Source organism: Cyanistes caeruleus, chromosome 12 (assembly GCF_971803275.1).
Source record: "Cyanistes caeruleus chromosome 12, bCyaCae1.hap1.1, whole genome shotgun sequence".
Taxonomy (NCBI): domain Eukaryota; kingdom Metazoa; phylum Chordata; class Aves; order Passeriformes; family Paridae; genus Cyanistes; species Cyanistes caeruleus.
In genome coordinates this window covers 13,621,975-13,642,017 of record NC_141712.1, presented here as the reverse complement: position 1 = coordinate 13,642,017, position 20,043 = coordinate 13,621,975, and the positions used below count along the sequence as shown (strand labels likewise).

Sequence of the window (20,043 nt, the reverse complement as noted above, 5' to 3'; positions counted from 1 at the left end):
CAACTTATCAACGCTTGCTTTATTTCGAGAGCAAATTGCTACCATGGAACCAGACACTTGATGTTTCCCTGCTATCGCCCAACAAAGAAAGCTCGCTTTACTGACTCGGCTAATGACCAGCAAAGTCGCCTCACGTGGATTATAAAAGTAAAAAGGACAAAAGCTCCAGGATGAAAAATAACAATTTCCCTTGCTTGCTTTTGTGGTCAAACAGCAGGGAATTCGCAGCAGAAAACTCTGCTTTGAAATAGAAAAATAATAGTAACAGTGAAAATAAATGACAAGGTCTTGGTTCTATTGAGCTTTAGTGAGCCTGAAAACCCACAAGTTTTGCTGCTGGAGAGTGTATGAGGATTCATTCAAAAGTCAATAATCAGCAGAAAGGGATTAGTGCCTTCCAATAACTGTTCTAACTACAAAGACAGTAAAAGGCTCAAGCAACATGCATTATCTTATCCCTTTATACAGGCTCATGGCCCTGAGCTTCACATGTACCATGTTTACTATTATGGCAACAAAGTAAATTTGATCATAGCAAAACCAACAAATAATCAAACAGCACCATTGGATAAAATCTGCTTTGGTACTTCATGAATTTGCTGAGCTGCTGCATCTCAAGCCAGCTTTCCTGGGCTGTGGAATATGCTCTTGCATGGCCTGACAGCATCTGCAGGTGTGAAGCAGACTCCTGCATGCAGGACTGTGCATGTCTGCCCTTTGGGACAGACATCCCTTCCCATTCTTGGAGTGACCAAAGTCCAGAACGCCCACACCTCAGCTAGGTGGGAGCAGACCAGGACGCTATCAGTTTGTTCTGTGCAGGCATTGAAAAAACAGGTGTGATAAGAGCTGTTCCCCACATTTTGCAGCACCCACAAAGAGATTTACTTAAAAGATTCATAATGTAGGAAATCAACCGGAAATGGAAAGTTCAATATCAGATGAAATTTGTTTGGCTATCTCTGACACAAAATATTTATCTACTAGGTCCCCAGAGACGCCAAGCTCTGAATCAGTTAGCACAAATCTAGTTTTAAGTTCTCTCATTTTGTGTTTGAAGTCACACTTCCATCTTGGGCAGCAAATGGCATTTTACTGCTGTTCCTTATGGCCACTGCCCCTTCAGCTTTACTGTTGACATGTTTCTAGGATAAAAAATATAATTAAAAGTGATCTGCATGCTTATGCATTCTTCTCTTCATGCTAAAATTTATTCCTAGCTGAAGACCTCAGAACACTTGGTGAACTGGTTGGTGGTACCTGGCCCTCTGAGTCTACCTTAGCAGCCACCCTAACAAGATAGTAACCTGAATTTAGTCTTGATCATAAACAAGGGATGTGCCAGACCCTACGCTAAAGTGTGGTGCAGGCTTGCAGGGCACATTTAGTCCTGAGGGCTGATCTGCAAACCTGTTGCACCTGGACCCTTGCAGCAAGGATATGAGGCAGCATGGGGAATGGCAGGTGGTTGCATGTAGAGGGCCACTGGATGGCTCTTGGAACCAGATGTCTGTTTATCTGGCAGAAATAAAGCTGTTCTTCCCTTATGGGCTTATGTCTTGGAGGAACTGCCCTACAAGCCACTGGTCCTGAGCAGACTCTGAGACTTATGTCTCTTTATTCACTTCTTGGTTTATATTTCCGAGACTTTTCTTGACAGGATCAAGCCCCTGGAGGGTTGAAGGATCAAGCCTCTGGCTTCCTGTGGGCCAGGTTGGGATGACTGCTTGATGAATGTGTCACACAAAGCTAGGTTAATGCTCCTGTGATACTGAGAAAAACTCAAAGTGTGGTTTCGACACCTACACTGCTGCTGGTTCAGTGTTTAATGTCAAAACCAAATGCCTGGTTTTCTTGACTTTTAAGTGAATTCAGTGTAAGACCGGTCACTGTTCCAAAGGGTTCCAGTAGTTTGTCCTTTGTTCATATGGCATCTGTCAGAGGGGGGAACACACCATATGTGTGCAGTGACTAGGCTTTAGGAAGACATGAGGGTACTACATCAGCTGGCTTCCACTTAATGCAAACACGTCACAAGGGTTGTTACAAATTGTGTGATGCAGAGGTCAAACTGCTTTGGTGTCAACCAGAAGCAACAGCCCTTTTGTAAGGGTGTAGTGCAGTCTTGAAAACCAGCAAGCAGTGCCTATCAATGCAGTAGGGTCATTCATGGTCTGCAAAGACTGGAGGAACCTCTTGAACTGAGGCAGCCCACAACAGGACAGAAGGTATCTCTACACAAGAAGCTGTGAATCTCAGGGAAGGGGCCTTGTGGAGATCTGTAAGCTTGAAAAATTTGAGTTCCTCTGTCCCTATCCCTGTGTTTTTGTGTTAGAAAAGGCAGAGGGGTTGGGAAAGACAGGGAGAGTCTAGATCCACCTTAAACACCACCAAAGAGACTAAAAGAAAAGCCCAACAAAGGCGCTTGCTGAAAAACCAACTATATCAACAAATCCAGCTCCTGCAGCTTGGTGACTACACTGCCCAGTGACTCCTGTTCATAAAGGGCTGATTCTCCTCCCTTTCAGAAAACAATGTGTTCCACACACTGAAATAAATAACAGCCCCTCACCAAGGCCCCAGCGGTGTCAGGGGGTGTCAGGCTCTGCTCAGCGGATAACAAAGGCATCAGCATGGAGCCAATCTCCTCCTGCCATCTCGGGCTGCCCTTGCTGCACTGAATGAAATTTTTCTCCTAATGGAAATGAAGAAAACCTCCAGTGCAGATAATCCTCTGTTATAGTGGCCATACATTTGGGAGAGGGACCAAGCAGTGTAAAGAATAAGCCAAATCTCTTTTAAAGCCTGGCCTGAATGTGATAATGTAATGGCTTTGATTGGGATGTTTCAAATGTCATTCATTGGGATTGACTTAGCACATAGATGGTATCAGCCAAAATAATTAAGAACCAGGAATTGAACAGATAGGATCAGCTGACTCCTCCTTCCCAACAAAGCTGGTATCCTTTAACAAGTACTGGAGAGGACTACTTGGTTTAAACACTGCTTAGTCCAACTCAGCCAGCACCCTTTCACTTCCATTGCCCTTTGCTTTCTGTAGATGGATCAATAACTTTCATCTTAAACACACACTCAAGTCCCAGGGACCCTCTTTGCAAAGGCAGTTTTCCTGGTTATTTTGTACCTAACCTGCATCTGGCCACTACTGATCACCCTTTGCACTCAGAACCTGATCAGAATCCCACTGAAGTCCTTGGGAAGATTCACGCTCATTTAATGAGATTCCGGATCTATGAGTTTCTTTTAGCAATGTAGGTTTCCAAAAGCGTGGTAGCCTTGGCTGTTGTTTAGATTCCTAGTATCTGTCATAGCTAACTCTTACTTCTGTTTTACAGAAATAAAATGCAGCTCAAACTCTGATACTACATGGAATCTTAAAATGGCTTTCAATTACTATTAGCGGGCTTTTAAATGGGATTGTGGTGACAACCCGAAAGAAGCAAAATACTTAGGGGAGAAATTAAGCTATTGGAATGACTGGTTATATTGAACATGTTCCTCACACAGCTGGCAAAGAGCAAAATAAAGCTGAAACAAATTGATGACGACCACATTCTGGAGGAATGACAGTTTATCTTAAAAGAGAAAAGAACATTCAGCTTCTCTGCTAAAACAGCTTATGACACTAAGCATTTGGACACCTCTCCCACAAACCAGGAAACCAGTAGCAACCAGAACAACCACAGTGGATCACTTCTATATCCCACACCAGCATAAGTGAGGGCAGAAGGAAAAATGAGTGCAAAACCAACCATTCTGAATTTAATATGTCCAATTAGCATCATTCTGATGCCTACAAAGGATGGAAGTCAACAGGGGATTACATTCATTGTCCATTTCAAGTCTTCCAGTTGGCAAAATAAACTGAGACCTTTTAAAAAAAATTAAAAAAACCCCAAATAACAAAACAAACCAAACAAACAAAAAAACAAACAGAAAAATTCATACATTGGACAAGCTTTGGAATGGTTACAAGGCCAGGATCTATTGTTCTGGTTGAATTTTTTACAAGCCCTGGGCATATCATAGAGGCATATCTGTATTTTGTTTTCATCTTTCTGGTCATCTAGTTCAGCTCCTTCCAGAGAGGTAATTTATTTTCTTCACTGTTGCCTTCATTTGCTAGGTTTAGAGATGAAATCAAGACACATCAGCAGCCTTGAGCAGGGTGTCAATGCTACTTTGAATTTTCCTTCTCTTCTGTTTAATTGAATTTTCATTTGTATCTCCTCAGTTGTTTCCCCTCCAAGGCCTTTCCCCCCTTTCTCCCCCCTTTTCTCCACTCATCCATATACATCATACAAGCATTTCTGGCAAGCACCAGCTGCAGATACAACGAGTTCTTGGGCATCTTCTACTTTTAGAAAAGCACCAAGAGCCCAAATAACACCCGTGCTTGTTCTGTGAAGCTTGAAGTCTGCTCTTCAGAAAGACCAGTCTCTTTATTAACTCCATTGCCCTCCTGAAGACAAGTAAGACATGGAGGGCTGCAGAGCTATGCAGTTGTCACTGCTGCAGACAAAAAGCTGTGTCTGGGTTTACAGTTGCTCTTGCTGGGTCAGCATAGCCAAACAGGACTTTGCAGTAGCATTAAAGGGAGTTATTTTGAGATTTCTCCTCCACATTCCTCAAAAATTTCCCTGAGCTCCTGGCAGGCCAGCACTCCAAATGCAGTCTAGCCACAACTTCTCCACTTCCAATTTGTTTGCCATCAGCATAATCTTTCTTTCATCTTTGAGCTTGCTTTATTAGAATTCACTAATTCACTAAGAGGGATCTGAGATGTAACCTGTAAAATCTTCCACCTTGTACTGGTATCGCTTTCTCCAACCACTTCCTTTCATTGTGGGGACTGAACAATTCCTGTCTGTGGTCGAAGATGGTCTCTCTTGCACTGGAAATCTTTGGTGCAGGAAAACACACCAACTCCTCCATCCAAACTTTGGTACAAAGGCTAGAGAAAATACAGTTCCTCACAGAGATTCAGCAGTCATACTTACTACTCCAGCTGAAAGTGATAAAATCTCTTCTGTGCAGAGAAGTAATTAGGAGAAGCAAGAAAAATTTCAGATAAAATTATCAGGCCATTGAAGAAAGATCTTTAATACAAAAACTATCTGCAGTCGAGTGATATACAATTTATATAACAATTTAAATTCTCATGTCTTTAAGTTATTTACAAGTAAACAAGTCATGCAGAACACTGAGGAATATGTAATCTAATAGAATTCTGCATTAGGACAGAGATGGACAAAATGACCTTTCCATGATCTACTCCATCACTCACTAGTATAATTTCTGCTTCTAGTTCTTTATTCTGAAGCTGTTTACCATTTTGTCTATGACAAGGGCAACATCCATCAATGAGTTCTTGAATGTGGAATTCCTGGCTCATTATCAGAGGAAACTGAGATTCTCATTTGAATATTCACCTTTCTTGCTCTTGTACACGGTGCTTGATCCATCACTGAAAAGTTGATGTTGTCTTTGGCACTGATGCTCTGTCAATCTGACATAACCTGAGAGATATTCAGGGTATGTTTTGCTACTTAGTGAAAAGCTACAGCACTTCAGTCATTAATAATTAAGTGTGAGTTTGTAATTGGATATAAGATCTGCCTCTGTACCTATGTAGGTTGGCATTTATTTTTACGCTCATCACACTGTTGTTGGATATATACTGCAGGAACTTTGGTCAAATGGTTCAGTGTCTCTCAACTTATGGTAAGGACCACTACTCGCAATAATATGTATTAAGGAGGTCTTCTACGAGAATAAATCAGAGATTAAAGAAAGCTTGCTTGTAACTGAAGTTGAATTGAAACAGTTTCTCTCCTTTTACCCTGTGTTTTGATGTTGGCTATAGAAGGATGTATTTTAAAAGTGAAAATCACATTGTGTCATTATGTGTTTTAGCTTGTAGAGTTTTCAGTCCTGCTTCTTCAGCCTCCTTTAGGAAGTTAGTCTTTGAGTCTTACTATGAAAAGAGATGCAATTCTGTATCTCCCTTTAAAAGGCAGTAGTGACCAATGCAAACCACCTTGAGCACCAAGGTTAGGGTAACCACATCAATGACAGGCTTTTAATGCACACTTCAAAATTTGCTCCCAATGACGTGGAATTTGAAAATGTTGTTCAGCACTCCTGTGATCAGGATTCTGTAGCATTTTGGCACCTCAAGAGGGAAAGTTACCTTATAAATGACAAAGACTGTCTAAGGCTGAGGGAAAATAGAAGAGAGAAGTCTCCAAAGCCCAGGACGACTAAAGCTTGTTACAAAACCAGAGCGATCATTCTAGTGTGAAGCAAACCTGAGCTTTGCATTAAAAATGTAAATGTGATTGAAATAGCATAACCAGATTAAATGGATTTGACCTCTAGAAGCATGAGAGATGGTCTAAATACAGTGAAACAGCAACAAATGGCTGCACTTTCCTTTTCACTGCGTTACGCATCACAGGTAATTTATTTAAAACAACACAGAAATTTCAAGCCAGTGAGAGATTTGCATTTCTTTTACAAGAACTCAAAGAGAAAATAAGGCTGGTTCGGGAAAAAACACCCGTCATTTAAACACCTAAAGGTAGAGAAGAACTTAGAAACTACTTTTCAATCTTGAATGTGACTGATTTACCCTCAAAAATTAAGCCCTAGCACATAGAACTAGCTAGGAGTGACTGAATCCTTCAATGCAAGCCCACATTTCAACCTTCAGTACATTGCTGCCTTAAGGGAGCATTTGACAGACTTTTCTTTCTGAGTTTTTAGGAATTTTTTTGAGTTCTGTTAACTTATTTCAGTGCCACAGTCTGGTTCACTGCACTGCCATACATCACCATACAAGAGCCATCATACCACCACAGCTGTAAGGACAGAAGCACCAACAGAACGAGATGTTAGTCAAACCCCAGCTTAGGATATCAGAGGGCTGTCAGTAAAATGCTCTATGGAATAAATCCAAGAAGACAACACTCAGAGGCAAACCAAAGTGGTGTGAAGGGGAATTAGGAATGATAACGAAACAGTCTAACCCAGCTAAGCCTGGCTTTTTATGCACTTGCAGGGAAAATTCTGCTAGTGCTGTACAATGCTGTCCCTCTGGTTTCCAAGTAGATAGATTTTTAGTCAACACTGACATTAGGAACATTGAGTAAGGAATCTAATTTGTATTTTCTTATCATTGAATAACTTGGGGTAGAGGTCCCTGTCCAGAGCAGAGCTACCATCTCATGTAGGTCAGATTGCACGGGTCCTTGTCTGGTTGAGTTTTGAAATTCTTCAGGCATGATGACTCTCCCTTTTCTTGGGTCCAGTTCCACTTTTGCATTAACCTCCCCATGAAATTTTTTTTCCTGTATATATTTCATCCTAATTTCTATTAAATGTTTCTATGTTGCCTCTCATCCTTTCACTGTGTATCTCTAAGAAGAGTCTGGCTTCACCTTACCTCTTGCCCTCTTTGGCTGGTGGAAAGAAGCAGCAAGGTCTTCCTCAGCTTTCTCTATCTCCCTCAGCCCCCCTTTATTTGACATATGCACCAGCCCCAAATACCTTGGAGGGCCCAGTGATCCACCCCTTGATTTAGGAGATCTAAAACTGAATACAACATTTCAGATTCTGCTTTGTGAGCACCAAGTGGGGGGGAACAGGAAGGTTTAGTTCCAGATGATTTCACATGACCTCATTTCTTGAAGTCATTAAATACATATAAAATGCTACAATTAAACCTGCTTTTCCTATAACCAGTGTTTTTTCCCTTCTCCTTATACAAGTAACATGGCAAAGAACTGTAACTGAAATAAATTTGAAAGCTGGTACCTGAGAGTTCCTCTGGCAAAAGAGAAATGCATGTGGCATGACAAAGCCCACAACACAAGAATAACTTTTTCCCCTATCTTTTATTTTCCAAAAGATGTAAGAAACAGAATAATATTTGGACAATGGCTGGATACACAGAGTGACACTAAAACTGGGTGGCAATCAGCACAATGATGATATGGTCTTCAGCAAGGCTCAGGTGTTAATCCAGCTCTGTTCAAGCCTGTTGATGTTGATGTGTGCAGTATTAGAAAACTCCTTTGTTCTGGGGTTTGGGGTCTGAGCATGAATGAAATGCGAGCTACCTCCTAAACTTAACCACATACTGATTAGTTGCAGCTCTAATTTGGAAGCCCTGTAAGTCCAGTGGCCTCACTGCAGCAGTGCTAAGCTGTACAGCTGACACACAGCTGCAGGGCTGCTGAAAACCGAGAGCAGAGAGTTAAGCACCGAGTGAGTCTTCAGGAGGATCCAGACAATCATTCTGCTGATTGAGGAGGATTCTCCCAGAGAACAGACTGAGCAGGATGTGTCTGAGAGCTTCAGACAGCCTGTGCACTGCACCAGTGTGTGCCCAAGTTAGTGAGGGAGCCACTAAAAATGCTATGATCTTGGTTATTTTAAAAATCTCAGTGCATTTATCCAGTTAGTTTAGAATTTAAATGCACTACTTTGGTTGGGTTTGTATCATTGTTCTGGAAACTTTCTAAGAATTTTTTTCCAATTTTTTTTACTGGAAACACCAAAAACCTATTTTAAAGACCACGAAGCAGTAGTGAATAAAATCAGAATTTAAATTTAGTCCTGTGTACTGTATATCTGTTTATGCTAGAAGGTCTCACCTATATGTTTGATCACAGATGGGGAAATTAGCATTATTTGATCTCACTGATCAGAACTAAAAGTACTACTGTAATAATTCAATTTTCATGCTCTGTCATGTAGGAAAAACTTTATGATTTATTCAGCAAAATATGAATTTAAAGAGATTTATTGCAAGTATTGGCAAACAGAAGTAGTAGATAAATGAAAACTTAGAAAAATAAAGGCTAAATTCTGAATTATTTACTGAACCATATTAAAATTACTAATCATTAATTTTTTACCCTTTATGGGCTCTCTGATTGTTTCCTTCCTCTTCACATGTTTGTTGTTGTTGAATGCTTTTAATAATTAGCTATGCTGAAAGACACTGAACAGACATCAGTATCACCACAGAAGATACCAAGATTTTGATTTGCTATCAGTACCTGGGTTCCCCAGTGCCAACAGTGGCTTTCCTTTTTCCTGCACATCCCACCTCACTACAGAGGTGAGATCTGGATAGTCCCAGCAACATGCTTCCATGAGAATTCTTATCAAACACAAAGCTGTTGCCAAGATGAAGGTATTGGGGGCTCTTCCTCTTTTAATGTGACCCTGATGCCATCAGTCAGTGCTGGAGAAATGCCAACCCTGGAGCTGGGATTTGGCACTGCATTCTCATGTTCCTCCTTACCAGTGTTTCACAAGGGCTCAGGGCACACAGAGAGATGCAGATAACAAACCATGACCATCAGCTCATGTATCTACCATTTAAACATCTTAAATGCACACATTGAGCAGCATCAGGTTTCCTGCTGAAGAACTGGCTGGACAGAAACCAACAGCAACAAGTTGATACACCACCGTGGCTTTTTTCCTGAGCTGTAAAAGCAGGGGGATATAAATTTATTGTACCACTAAACTGAGGAAAACAAGGGCATGCTTCTAGGAGCTTTCTGCTTTATTAAGTAAACATCTTCTCATTCATGTGGAAAATTTTTTCCAATTTGGCTAAATAATTAATCATCCAAGAGTGACTGGTGATTAATGAACACTATGATGACTTTCTGAGGTGTATGTTCATGAAGACAATTTTCTTTCATCCCAGTGATTTGTGCTGGTGTTACTGACAAAATGTGATGATAAAGGCTCTGCAGTGTCTGTGGTGGAGTTACAGATATTTCAGTGACAAAAATCTGTCCATTTTAGAACTTACAGGAGGTGAGATAAGGTCCCCACCTAACCTTGGGAAGGAGCATCTATCACTTGGGCATCAGTGCACCAGCCTAGCAATGAGTGACTAATTTCTTACTCTCCCAAGGGCCCTGTAGTAAGAGCTCTCTTTGGCCAGTGGAAAGAGCTGGTTTATTTGCAACAATCTAAACCACCCTGTAACCACCCCTGCTGTAACACCCTTTCACACTGCTTATAGATGTAAAGAGGCTGTGAGTAAATAAAAACAGATTCCCAAAATATACTGAATCAAATACTCAGTTCTGCACTACTGAAGAAGCCAAGCTGATTGTGCTACATTTAAAACTCATTATGAGGATGGTATTTCCCTCCTGTGGATGAAGCTGAGCAGAAACCTTCATGCTGTGGAGGAGCACGTGCCCTGCCATGCCAACCATTTAGAAGCACAGGAGAGGATGACAAATTCACGTAGCCTTAGCTATTGCAATCTGAATATAGGGCATGTAGATTGGCATTGTGGTGCTTTGGAAGTAATTTCCCAGATTAAAAGATAAATAGATCTCACCATGAATTTTGGAGAGACCCAGAACTGGTCTGCACCAGTTCCACACAAATTCCTCCAGAAATATATACATAGGATTATTTCATTGAGAGACATCAAAATGAGATATTCTCCCTCTGCTGTAAAGGCAGGAGCTGGATTACAGCAAGGTCCAACTGTAATAAATAAAGAGCACTGGCAGCACAGGTGTACTGGCAGTGAGGAAACATCTCTATATCACTGTGAGATACTGCACACCACAGCTCTAGAAATCCACCTATAAAACTTCTCATTTGTTACCTAGATAATTCTGCTTAACATCCATTTTGTGCACAGTTTTTCCTATATGCTTTTTTTTTAATGCTTTAAAACTGGATCTACCAACTGCAATCAGCTCTAAGAGGGTGAGGATAAACCACCAAATTCTGCTAGGAGGTAGTATACATTTTTATCATTTAAGTGCTATTTTCCTCAATAGAAGCCCATTCTCATCTCATTCCCTTCTGTAATGATTTCCAGCTGATGCAGAAATATTCAGACTGTTATGGTGTGTAGAAGTTGCTGTTGATTATGCTCTTGTAGAAAAGAGCATTTAATACAAGTCTGACGTTGCTGGAATCTCAAAGCATGTCGACTCACTGTTCTGCTTTTCAGACTGTTTTAAGCACTTGAGGGGTTATGTTTCAGAGGAAGGACATGCACAGAGATGAAATTTCCATTGCCAGACTCCCTGCCAAGGTGTAAGACTGGGGTCATGAATTATCTCAAGAGGATATTTTCTCTTGGACAAATGAAAGGCTGCTTCAGTCAACTGAAGACATTCCTCCTGGCCTCCCAATGGAAACATAGATCTCCCCATTCCAGTCCTAAGTAGCCTGACACATGCCAAAGAGAAGAAAATCCCTTTCCCAGTTTTCAAATCCTGTATTTCCTACCAGCATTGGATCCTGCTTCTGCTGAAACCTGCTCCCAGTTTTCCTGGAACATCTCAATCCTAAACAGTCAGTCAAGAGCTTAGGGCTTTGTCAGAGATCACACCTCAAAGCACTTAGTAGGATCAGCATCTCCTAACCTTTTCCCATAACCAACTCCTGCAACATGAACCAGCAGAATTTCTGCTGAAAGACTGCACAAGTTATCCTGTAACAAATAGAATGGATGATAAATTGTCTTTGGCTTCTGAGGACACAACACTCCACAGATGGGCCTGATGGGGAGAGGAGGGTTATTAACAGCCACGACCCAAACTCTGTATTGCAGGAGGGCATGTGTTACCCATCCCTCTTGTCTCTCTCTCAAGCTAGTGTATTCCTTTGTTTTAAGCTTACAGATTTTATAATCAGATAAAAGGTTTGATGATGAACCGAAATAATTTTTGGTGACCAAGCAAAGCAGGACATGTCTGAGAATAAAGAAAAACAAAGTAAACTCAGCTCTCCCTTCTGAGGGCACTCCTCAGTTCTTTCTCAATTAACATGAAAGTTGGGGAGAGTAAGCATTTTTATTGGTAAGTTAAGAAATGCCTCCATCTTTTATTCTAATATCGCATTAAGTACACAATGATTGAGTTTTGGATTAAACTTTTTTTTTCTCCTTTTTTCTCAGCACTAGAAAACCATCAGTTCCTTTGCTTTGTGTTACTCAGTAACATTTTGCCTTTTGCCTTTTCTGATTTTAGGCAGATTCCTAAAAGTATCTTATAATCAGGACTGTAATTCTCCAACCTCCCTTACATCTGTCATTTTCCTGAATGGTCTTAAAAATAAAATGAGAATGATTCAACTAACAGTTTAGGGAGATTTTTACATTAGGCAGAGCATTTTTTCAGCATTAGAAAAGATGTGGTAGAAATCATTAGTATTGAATAAAAGAAAAAAAAAAATTAAGGCAAGAAAAATGGCTGTAGGTTTAATGTGCCAATGCCTTCCAGATCTTTTTGTTTCCTGGTTTTGGTTTTGTGATTAAAACTTAGCAACATCCAGGATCCCACCAAGTGTCATGCAAACATATGAAATTCATTGCATCTCATAAAACCTACAGATATCATCTTCAGTGTAGGAAGAACTTGGCCCAAAGTCCAGTGAGCTCAAAGAGAGGATTTGGGTCAGTAGCATTCAAATTGATTTGAATACAGTGAGGTTGCTGGTTTCAATATTGCCAATGCTAAAAGGTATCAGGCTTCAAAAGTAACCAAGCAATTGAGATGTATTTGGTTTCCTCACCTTCATTTGGGATGTTTTTTATTTTGCTCCCAATTATTTAGTCCACAGGCTAGAAGAAGGTAATTTATTTTTTAACTTTTCTCTGTAGTGAAGAGAGCTGGAAGTTTTCTTCCAGAAACATAATACACATCTAAGCAAAGACCACCTGAAACCAGAGCTGATCCAATCATCGTGTAAGTCCAGGCTCCATAGAAGTAATTTCAGGCTCTACAGAAACCCACAAATATCAGGAGATTTGCAATAGCATCAGGAAGAGTGACTAGACTCTTAAACACCCTATCCACTTGAATTGGAGGTTTTGGCAATTCTCACCTGCTGGAGCTCTTTACACCAACATAATAAATAATGGACCAAACACCATCTTTCACACCCAGTTGCACTCAAGGTATAACCACGGACTTCAGAGTATAGAGGATGGGTCTGTCTGTGCACTGTGTACAGCTGCTGCCTTGTCAGAAAAGATTTTTGCCTTCTTCACTACCTGAGCAGGAGTTTGCAAAATTGAGCTCTTGGACCCTGCCCTTGCATCATGCTTTCTGGCTGCATATCCACCAGTTTCAGCACTCAGTTGTGATTTTGTATCCTGCAGATCCAAGAGAAACCAAGGGAGCTTGATACTTGCAGAGGCAGGCTGTAACTCTGAAAGGGGACTGAAGAAAACTAGGCAATTAGGAGTGTGCAAGACATTCCTGACTGCCTGGCTCTTACTCTCCAGCAACCTGCTCCTGCCTTGGCCATCACTGAAACACTTCTTCATTTCACTCTTTCTCTTGACCACATCAAACAGAAGAGCCAAACAGTGCCTTGACCTCCGTTATTTGTCTTTTTTCCATTTTTCACCCATTTTGATTATCTTCCCGGTAATCCCCAGGTAAGCACCCTGGAGAACTCACATCGGGTATGAAGTTGTATGCCAGACAAATGGGAAAGGACAGACTGAAGAGGAAAACCACAACCTTCTTTCATTTGTTGTCTAATTCATTTGTCAATCTAATGTCTCTTACAACTTCTGGGTTAGCCGAACCATAAAACAAAACAGATCCTTGGTTACATTTGTGCAGAAGATTTGTCTCTTTCTTCTGAGCTCATTAAAACAACTGCTTTCATCTCATTAGATTGCTAAAACAGTTCCAACAGGACTAGATGTGTCATGTCAGAATATGACAGGCAAATTTCTTTTAAGGTTTTAAAAATGGGTTGGAAGAGAAGAAGCTATGCAATTCACTGTTGTCACTGAAAGATATTTTTACTTTTATGAGTCCCTAAAACAAGAAACAAATTACGAACTGTCAAGGAAAAAGAAAAAACACAAACCCAAAACGTATTCCATCTTGCCTCCTAATATTGTTACTGCTTTTCTCTGAAATCTCTCAGTCTTATAACAAGAACCTTAAATATAAAAGAAGGAACTATGGTTGTTAATGTTTTGTCACAATTAAAAATCCAAGAGAAGGGAAATAAATACCGAAAACATGATTACCTTTGCAAGTACAAGCCAAAATGAACAGCCTCACTTTTCAATGTTCCCAGGTCTTATTCTTCTTGCCTGGTTCAGAGGCAATCTCCCTGTTCTGTGCCACTGCAGAGTGTGGAACATGACACCCACAGCATCCAGAGATGCAAGAAAGCATCTGTGAAGGTGGGGAAAAAAGTTGCAGCGAGGGGAGAGCCCCCCTCATACAGCAGCCTCCACTGGGATAATCTCTGACACCCTAGCAGGAGACCCTGCCTTGCTCAGGGCGGGTGATGCACTGCTCAGCTGCCATCCCAACACCACAGAGCTGCCCCAGCAGGTTCCAGTGCCAAAACAGCCCCACCAGGGCCGCCTTTCTGCTGGGATCTGCGTGCCACGTGCACGGGGCCAAATCCACACCCAGGGCAAAGTGCACCAGGGCAGTTCTTGGGAGAATGACACAACTTCGTGGGGAAGGCTGCAGCTCTTTCCCCTGCTTATTAAAACCCAGTTCAAATACTGCTCAGGTGCAGCCTGTCACTGCCCTACTTTGGGCTTTAAATCACAGAATTCCTGGAAAATAGCAGGAGACAAGTAAGGATGGGGATGGCTTGGCCTGACCTGGTGCTCTAATGAGGTTTGTGCCTCTGGGTTGCCAGCTCACACCACACTCAAACAGTTCCCAGGTGGAAGGAGAGCTGAGTGGGGCTCTGCACCCAGTGCCACAGGGCAGAAGAACTGTGCTGGGGAGTGGGACAGACCATGAAGATGAAGTTTGCAGTCCTGTCCCTGGGAAGATGCTGCAGAGGCGAAGCAACTCTGCACCGTTAGCCCCTGTGGGGTGAAATATTCCTGGGGGAAGGGGCTGCAAGTGTGAAATCACTACGGATTTCAGACACAGACATGCAGCAAAGAGCACTCAAGTGGGTGTTCACAACACATTTCATTTCAAAGGCATTTGGCATCAAATTGCTGTAAAACCAGTGGGCGGGGACTGCTTCTCACTGAAGAAGTTCATTAGATTATAAGTAATTTGGTTACAGAGAGAGCAAGTAGAACCTGGGGCTGTTTTGAGGGGCTTTTTGAAAAAGGTCAGAACAATATATCAGCCGGCTGTTGGGACTGATGGCTGTTGGGGAGAAGATAGTAGATATTTCAAGATGAGCACTGTACACTACTGTATTTTTCTCCTGATTGTATATTTCCATCCTTTTCATATTTAACATAAAAACATTTTGTGAAAACTGGCACAGCAGAGAAGCCTATCAACTGAGTTACTACCAGCACTTCTGGTGAAGTAGCACACAGCTGCTCTGGAGGACATGCAGGGCTGGAAGCTCTGGCATCTTGTGAAAAGGAGCTGGACCCAGCTCTCTGCACCCAGCTCAGCAGGGGACAGAAGCTGTTGCTTCTGCAAAAGCAAAATCCAAAACCATATCCCAAGCCCCAAGATTTTTCCTGTGGGCATTCCTCTGGAATGTCAAACCTATCGCTAACACCTCGTTTGGGAAGGTGAAATATTGCCCTGGCTCACCATCCAGAATGGTGGCTGCTGAGCAGGGGGCAGGACCTTGTTTTTGAAGCCATGCCAGCTAACTCAGCCTCTCTGTGTAAGCATGATTAAACACTGAATTCCCTGGAAGCCTTGTGCTGATGGCAGCGGATGGTGTCCCCACCCAAGCACTCCAACCCTGCTCACCACTGGACCATTGCATGGATTTAAATGTCCTGCTAAGCAGTGAGGGATGGAGATATGCTCGGTGTCCTGCTCCACTGGGGCTTTTGATGAACAAGCACATTCACCAGAGTTTTAAGTCCCCACAAAAATATCCTAGAATAAATCAGTCTCGATTACAGAAAAGAAAATGGTAAGTTCCAAATTCTGCATGTGCTTGACATTTATTTGAATATATAAGATCTAAAAAATGTTAACACCCATTGCACTCCTACATCATGAATTTACTGTTAGGCTGGTGTGAATGGAAGATGAATTTCTCTTGTCTGGTAACTCTCACCTTCTAGCGTGGATTTTAAAGGAAAGCCCCAGCTTTGCTTGGTTACAGTTGGTTTTTAGATTAAGCTGAGTGAAACAGAATCTGGTCACAGCCTGATTCTGAATGCTGTGGCACACTCTGGAGTCTCATTGGATTGCACAGCACAACCATGCCTTTCAGGACTGTTCCTCTGACTAGCTTGGCTCTGACCATTCATTTTGAATCATGGGTAAAAGTATTGGGACTGCAGGACTGGTTGTGAAAAAATACAGCAAAATTAATCAACCGAGGTAAAGTAGTCAAAGTGCAAGGCTTAAGGGTGTGAAAACAACCATGGGTGCTAACAAAAGTGTCATTCCTAGCCTGTGCTGCCACTGTTTGAGATGTACATTCCAGACTCGAGTTCCACCTCTCTGTCATCCACCAGCACCTTTTTTGCTCAATAATCCCCACTCACCAGCTAAAAGGTATTTCCATATATTTCACTAAAAAATCCTGAATTAAATTTACAAATACTTATCTCCATCCTGGCAACACTCTCTAATTACTGTAATTTATACTTCTCCTGCTACCCAACATTTCAAGGATTAACTGGGCAGTGTGTAACCTCTTCTGGTCCTATATAACAATGTCTGCTCTCTGTTCCTTTGTCTTAGCATTCTCCAATCTGTCTATAGATTCCTGTGCTTGTTTTCAAGGCAATATCCAAGTGTGAAGCTGCTTTAGCCATTCATGAGAATGAGATTTATTATCTAGAAGCACACCAATAATACCGTATTAAAAAAAAAAGCAGTCTCTTTCATCAAAATCTAATGAACATGTGATTTAATCTTTATTAAGAATTCATTAGGTTCTCAGCAAGCCTGTCTAATGGAGCTTGACCAGGTGAAATGCTAATGCCTACATTATATTTAAATTAATTTTCAGCAATGTTAGTTTCCCCGCGTTGTTCTCTGCACATCGCTCTCCCTGGTGCCCACGGCTGTGCGGCTCTCTCCAGATGCTGCTGCCGTGCTCATAGCAACACCGCTGTCCCCACCCCAGCCTCCGCACACTTCACTGGAGTTTCCACACTCACGGATGCCTCCCAATTTCCAACACTACAAGTCTATCCACCATAGCAGCTTCCTTGACGTTGTCATATCAGGTACAAAGCTGCAAGTCTAGCATGCCTTGCTATGAGTCCTTCTAATGAAATGTGTGTGTACATATATATATATATATATATATACATACATATATATATATATACAAAATAGGTATATTTCAGTCCTCAATATACCCATCTAGTCCAGCAGACAGGTTATTATGTTGATGTGATTTGATTCAAAAAACAAGAGCTCTGCTCTTTGGAAAACAAGAGTGATTGTAAGCTTATTGTGTAGCCAGTGTGGTCACTGCCTTCCCCCCTGCCTATGGGCTCTATGTGTGCACTCCACTGTTGTAGTTCCTACAGCCTCTCCCTTCAACCAAAACCCATCGCCCGCCATTCCAGCATGCTTCTGCAGAAGCAATTCCTAAAGATTAAATAATTTATTGGTGTTCATCTGCAGTGACATGTCTCCTGATCCACCTTTTGCACACAAACAAGAGCAAACCAAACCCACCCCACCCCAGACCCAAATCACACTGCGGGGGTGAAAGGGGGGGAAAGCCCCCTTTCAAACAGTGAACAGGGATAATCAGAGCCTTTACAGAAGCAGGGTATACAAACGTCAGTGGGGAAAGCCACGGACACCACTGTCTCCTGACAGTGAGACCTCCCAGCCCCGCAACGCCTTGGGAAAAGCACTGCCTCAGGCAGGGATGATGGTTTCATTGAACCCCCGAGGGGTGGGCACAGCGGCCACGGAGTTGATACAGAAATATCCGGGTCACCCGCCAAGACACCCTGCCTGGGGGGGAGCTGGGCTGAAGGCCCAGATTTGCCTCCGTGGTGCACGCACATGCACACGCACATTCACACACACACACTCACATAAACACACACTCACACACACTCACACTCACACCACACCCGGGGCGGCTACGGGAGCTCAGGGCAGCAGCCTGCGAGGGGCGCGGGCCCCTTTGGTTATTCCAGAGCCCCTGAGGCTTCTCCCCGGCCCCTCCGGAGGCAGCCGAGCGCGGCACGGCCGCTGCCGGGAGGAGCCGCGCGGCGCCGGAGGGGCCCCGCTGCCGCAGGTTCGAGCCCCCGCCGGGCGCTGTCCAGCGCGAACCGCCTGAACGCCGCGCCGGGACCCGCCCGTCGGCCCGCGCAGCTCCGGATCCCCGCGCCGGGACCCGCACGCCGCTCCCCGCGTCCCATTCACACCCATCTTTAAGGCTCTTCCTCTCTTTGAGCAATCCCGGTCCCGGGGGGGCCCCTCCCAGCCACGGATCCCTCTGCAAGCACCAGCATCGCAAAGCGGCAACTGCTCCCAGCTGAAATCCAGACCCTGAACCAGCGCCCAGGCTCGTTCCGTGATGGCGCCCGCCTCCATCCAGCCCGTCATGTTTGTAGCGGTGGGAGGACGGGGTATTTCATTGTATTTTAATTAAAAAACATAAAAAATGGGTGGGGGTAGAATAGTCGCACCATGGGTGTACCTCCACCCCTATTAGCCTTCCCTGCACCTGCTTTCCTACGGGGTGCATTTACACGAGCCACGGGGATGCTTGGAAGAGACCTTTGAAAAGAGGGGCTTTTCACTGCCGTTTATTACACGGTTTCATCTAATTAAACACAGGAAGAGGGTGTGGAAAGCCCCAGCGAGGAGCAGCGGCGAGTACCATAGGGAGACCCGGATCCCAGAGCAGCAGAGGTTTGAATGAGATGAGTGGCCAAGCTCGTCGTTCATTAATTAAAAGGAGAAGGTACAAGCTCAATAAAAGGGGCTTTCAGTGATAGGGAGCCCTGGTTTAAATCCGCAGAGCCGGCAGATAACACCTCGACATTAAGCTTAACTGACAGCGGTTCGCTTCACGGGGACATCTGAGCGGAGGGGAAGGTGGGCTGCCGGCCTCCCTCCACCGCCGCCGGGGGCGAGGCCGCGGGGCGACGCTTCAGCACCAGCGGGCCCTGGACAGCGCCGGGAGCGGCGGCGGCCCCGCCGTGCTGTGCCTGCGCGGTCCCCTCAGGTAAACATGGCGCCCGCGGCCCTCGCTCACCTCCGCGAGCCCCCGCCCCGCTCTCCCGCTCCGCACCGCCGCTCACTCGCTCCCCCCGCGGGACTTACTTCATTTGCTTCACGATGGTGCTTTTTCCCGACTCTCCGGCTCCTGTTGGAAGAGAGATGAGGTGGGATAAGCGCGGGGAAAAAGGAGGAGGAGGAGGGGGGCGATGGGGGGGCGACCGGCGGGTTCTCACCGAGCAGGAGGAGTTTCACATCTTTGGCCGCGCTGATCCCGTCCTCCTTCAGGTTCTTCTCGATGGCCTTGCTCCGCTCCAGGGCGGCTCTTTCCTCAGCACTCAGGGTACATCCCATGGCGGCGATGAAAATTTAAAAAAAAAAAAATTAAAAAAAAAAAAAAAAGGGGGGGGAGGGGGGATGCAGCCCCCGCCGCCTCGGCTGGCTCCCGCGGGCAGAGAGGAGGAGGCGGCCGGGGGGCAATAAAAGAATTAAAGCAAATGGCCGTGAGGCTCCGGGTAGCGCAGCGCCTCCGCGGCGGGGCTCCCGGCTCCCTCCTGCCCCTCTCTCCCCGCGCCCGAGCGCTCAGTGCATCCAGCGGGGCTGCAGCGGGCACGGCGAGCTCTTCCCGGCCGGGAGGCGGAGGCGGAGGCGGGGGAGGAGGTGGAGGAGAAGGAGGAGGAAGCGGGTTGGCGGCGGGGGAGAGTCCGTCCCTCTCCCGTGCTCCCGGCTGTCGCTGTCCCCTCCTCGGCGGGCGGCGGCGGAGCCGAATGGAGGCGCGGGAGCGGCGGCGGGCGGGCGGGCGGGAGGGAGGAGGGAGCGCGGGGGCGCGCCGGGCTGCGCGCTCCCGCCGGCCTCGCCCGTGACGCCCGTGGCTCGCGCATGC

At 44.4% G+C, this 20,043-nt stretch overlaps 1 protein-coding gene across 2 annotated transcripts in view; it reads right to left on the bottom strand.

Moving 5' to 3' along the window:
- Positions 1 to 20,035, bottom strand: part of GNAO1 (G protein subunit alpha o1) — a 138,894-nt gene extending 118,859 nt beyond the window's left edge. The window contains exons 1-2 of one of the 2 annotated variants that reach the window (XM_086847085.1): positions 19,397 to 20,035; positions 19,266 to 19,308 (exon numbers count right to left, since the gene is read on the bottom strand). In XM_086847085.1, the coding sequence (XP_086703211.1) occupies positions 19,266 to 19,308; positions 19,397 to 19,514 (161 nt within the window). In that variant the 5' untranslated portion in view covers positions 19,515 to 20,035. The remainder of the gene's footprint in view (positions 1 to 19,265; positions 19,309 to 19,396) is intronic. The other variant, XM_086847084.1, reaches the window with a different exon arrangement.
- Positions 20,036 to 20,043: the final 8 nt, after the last annotated feature.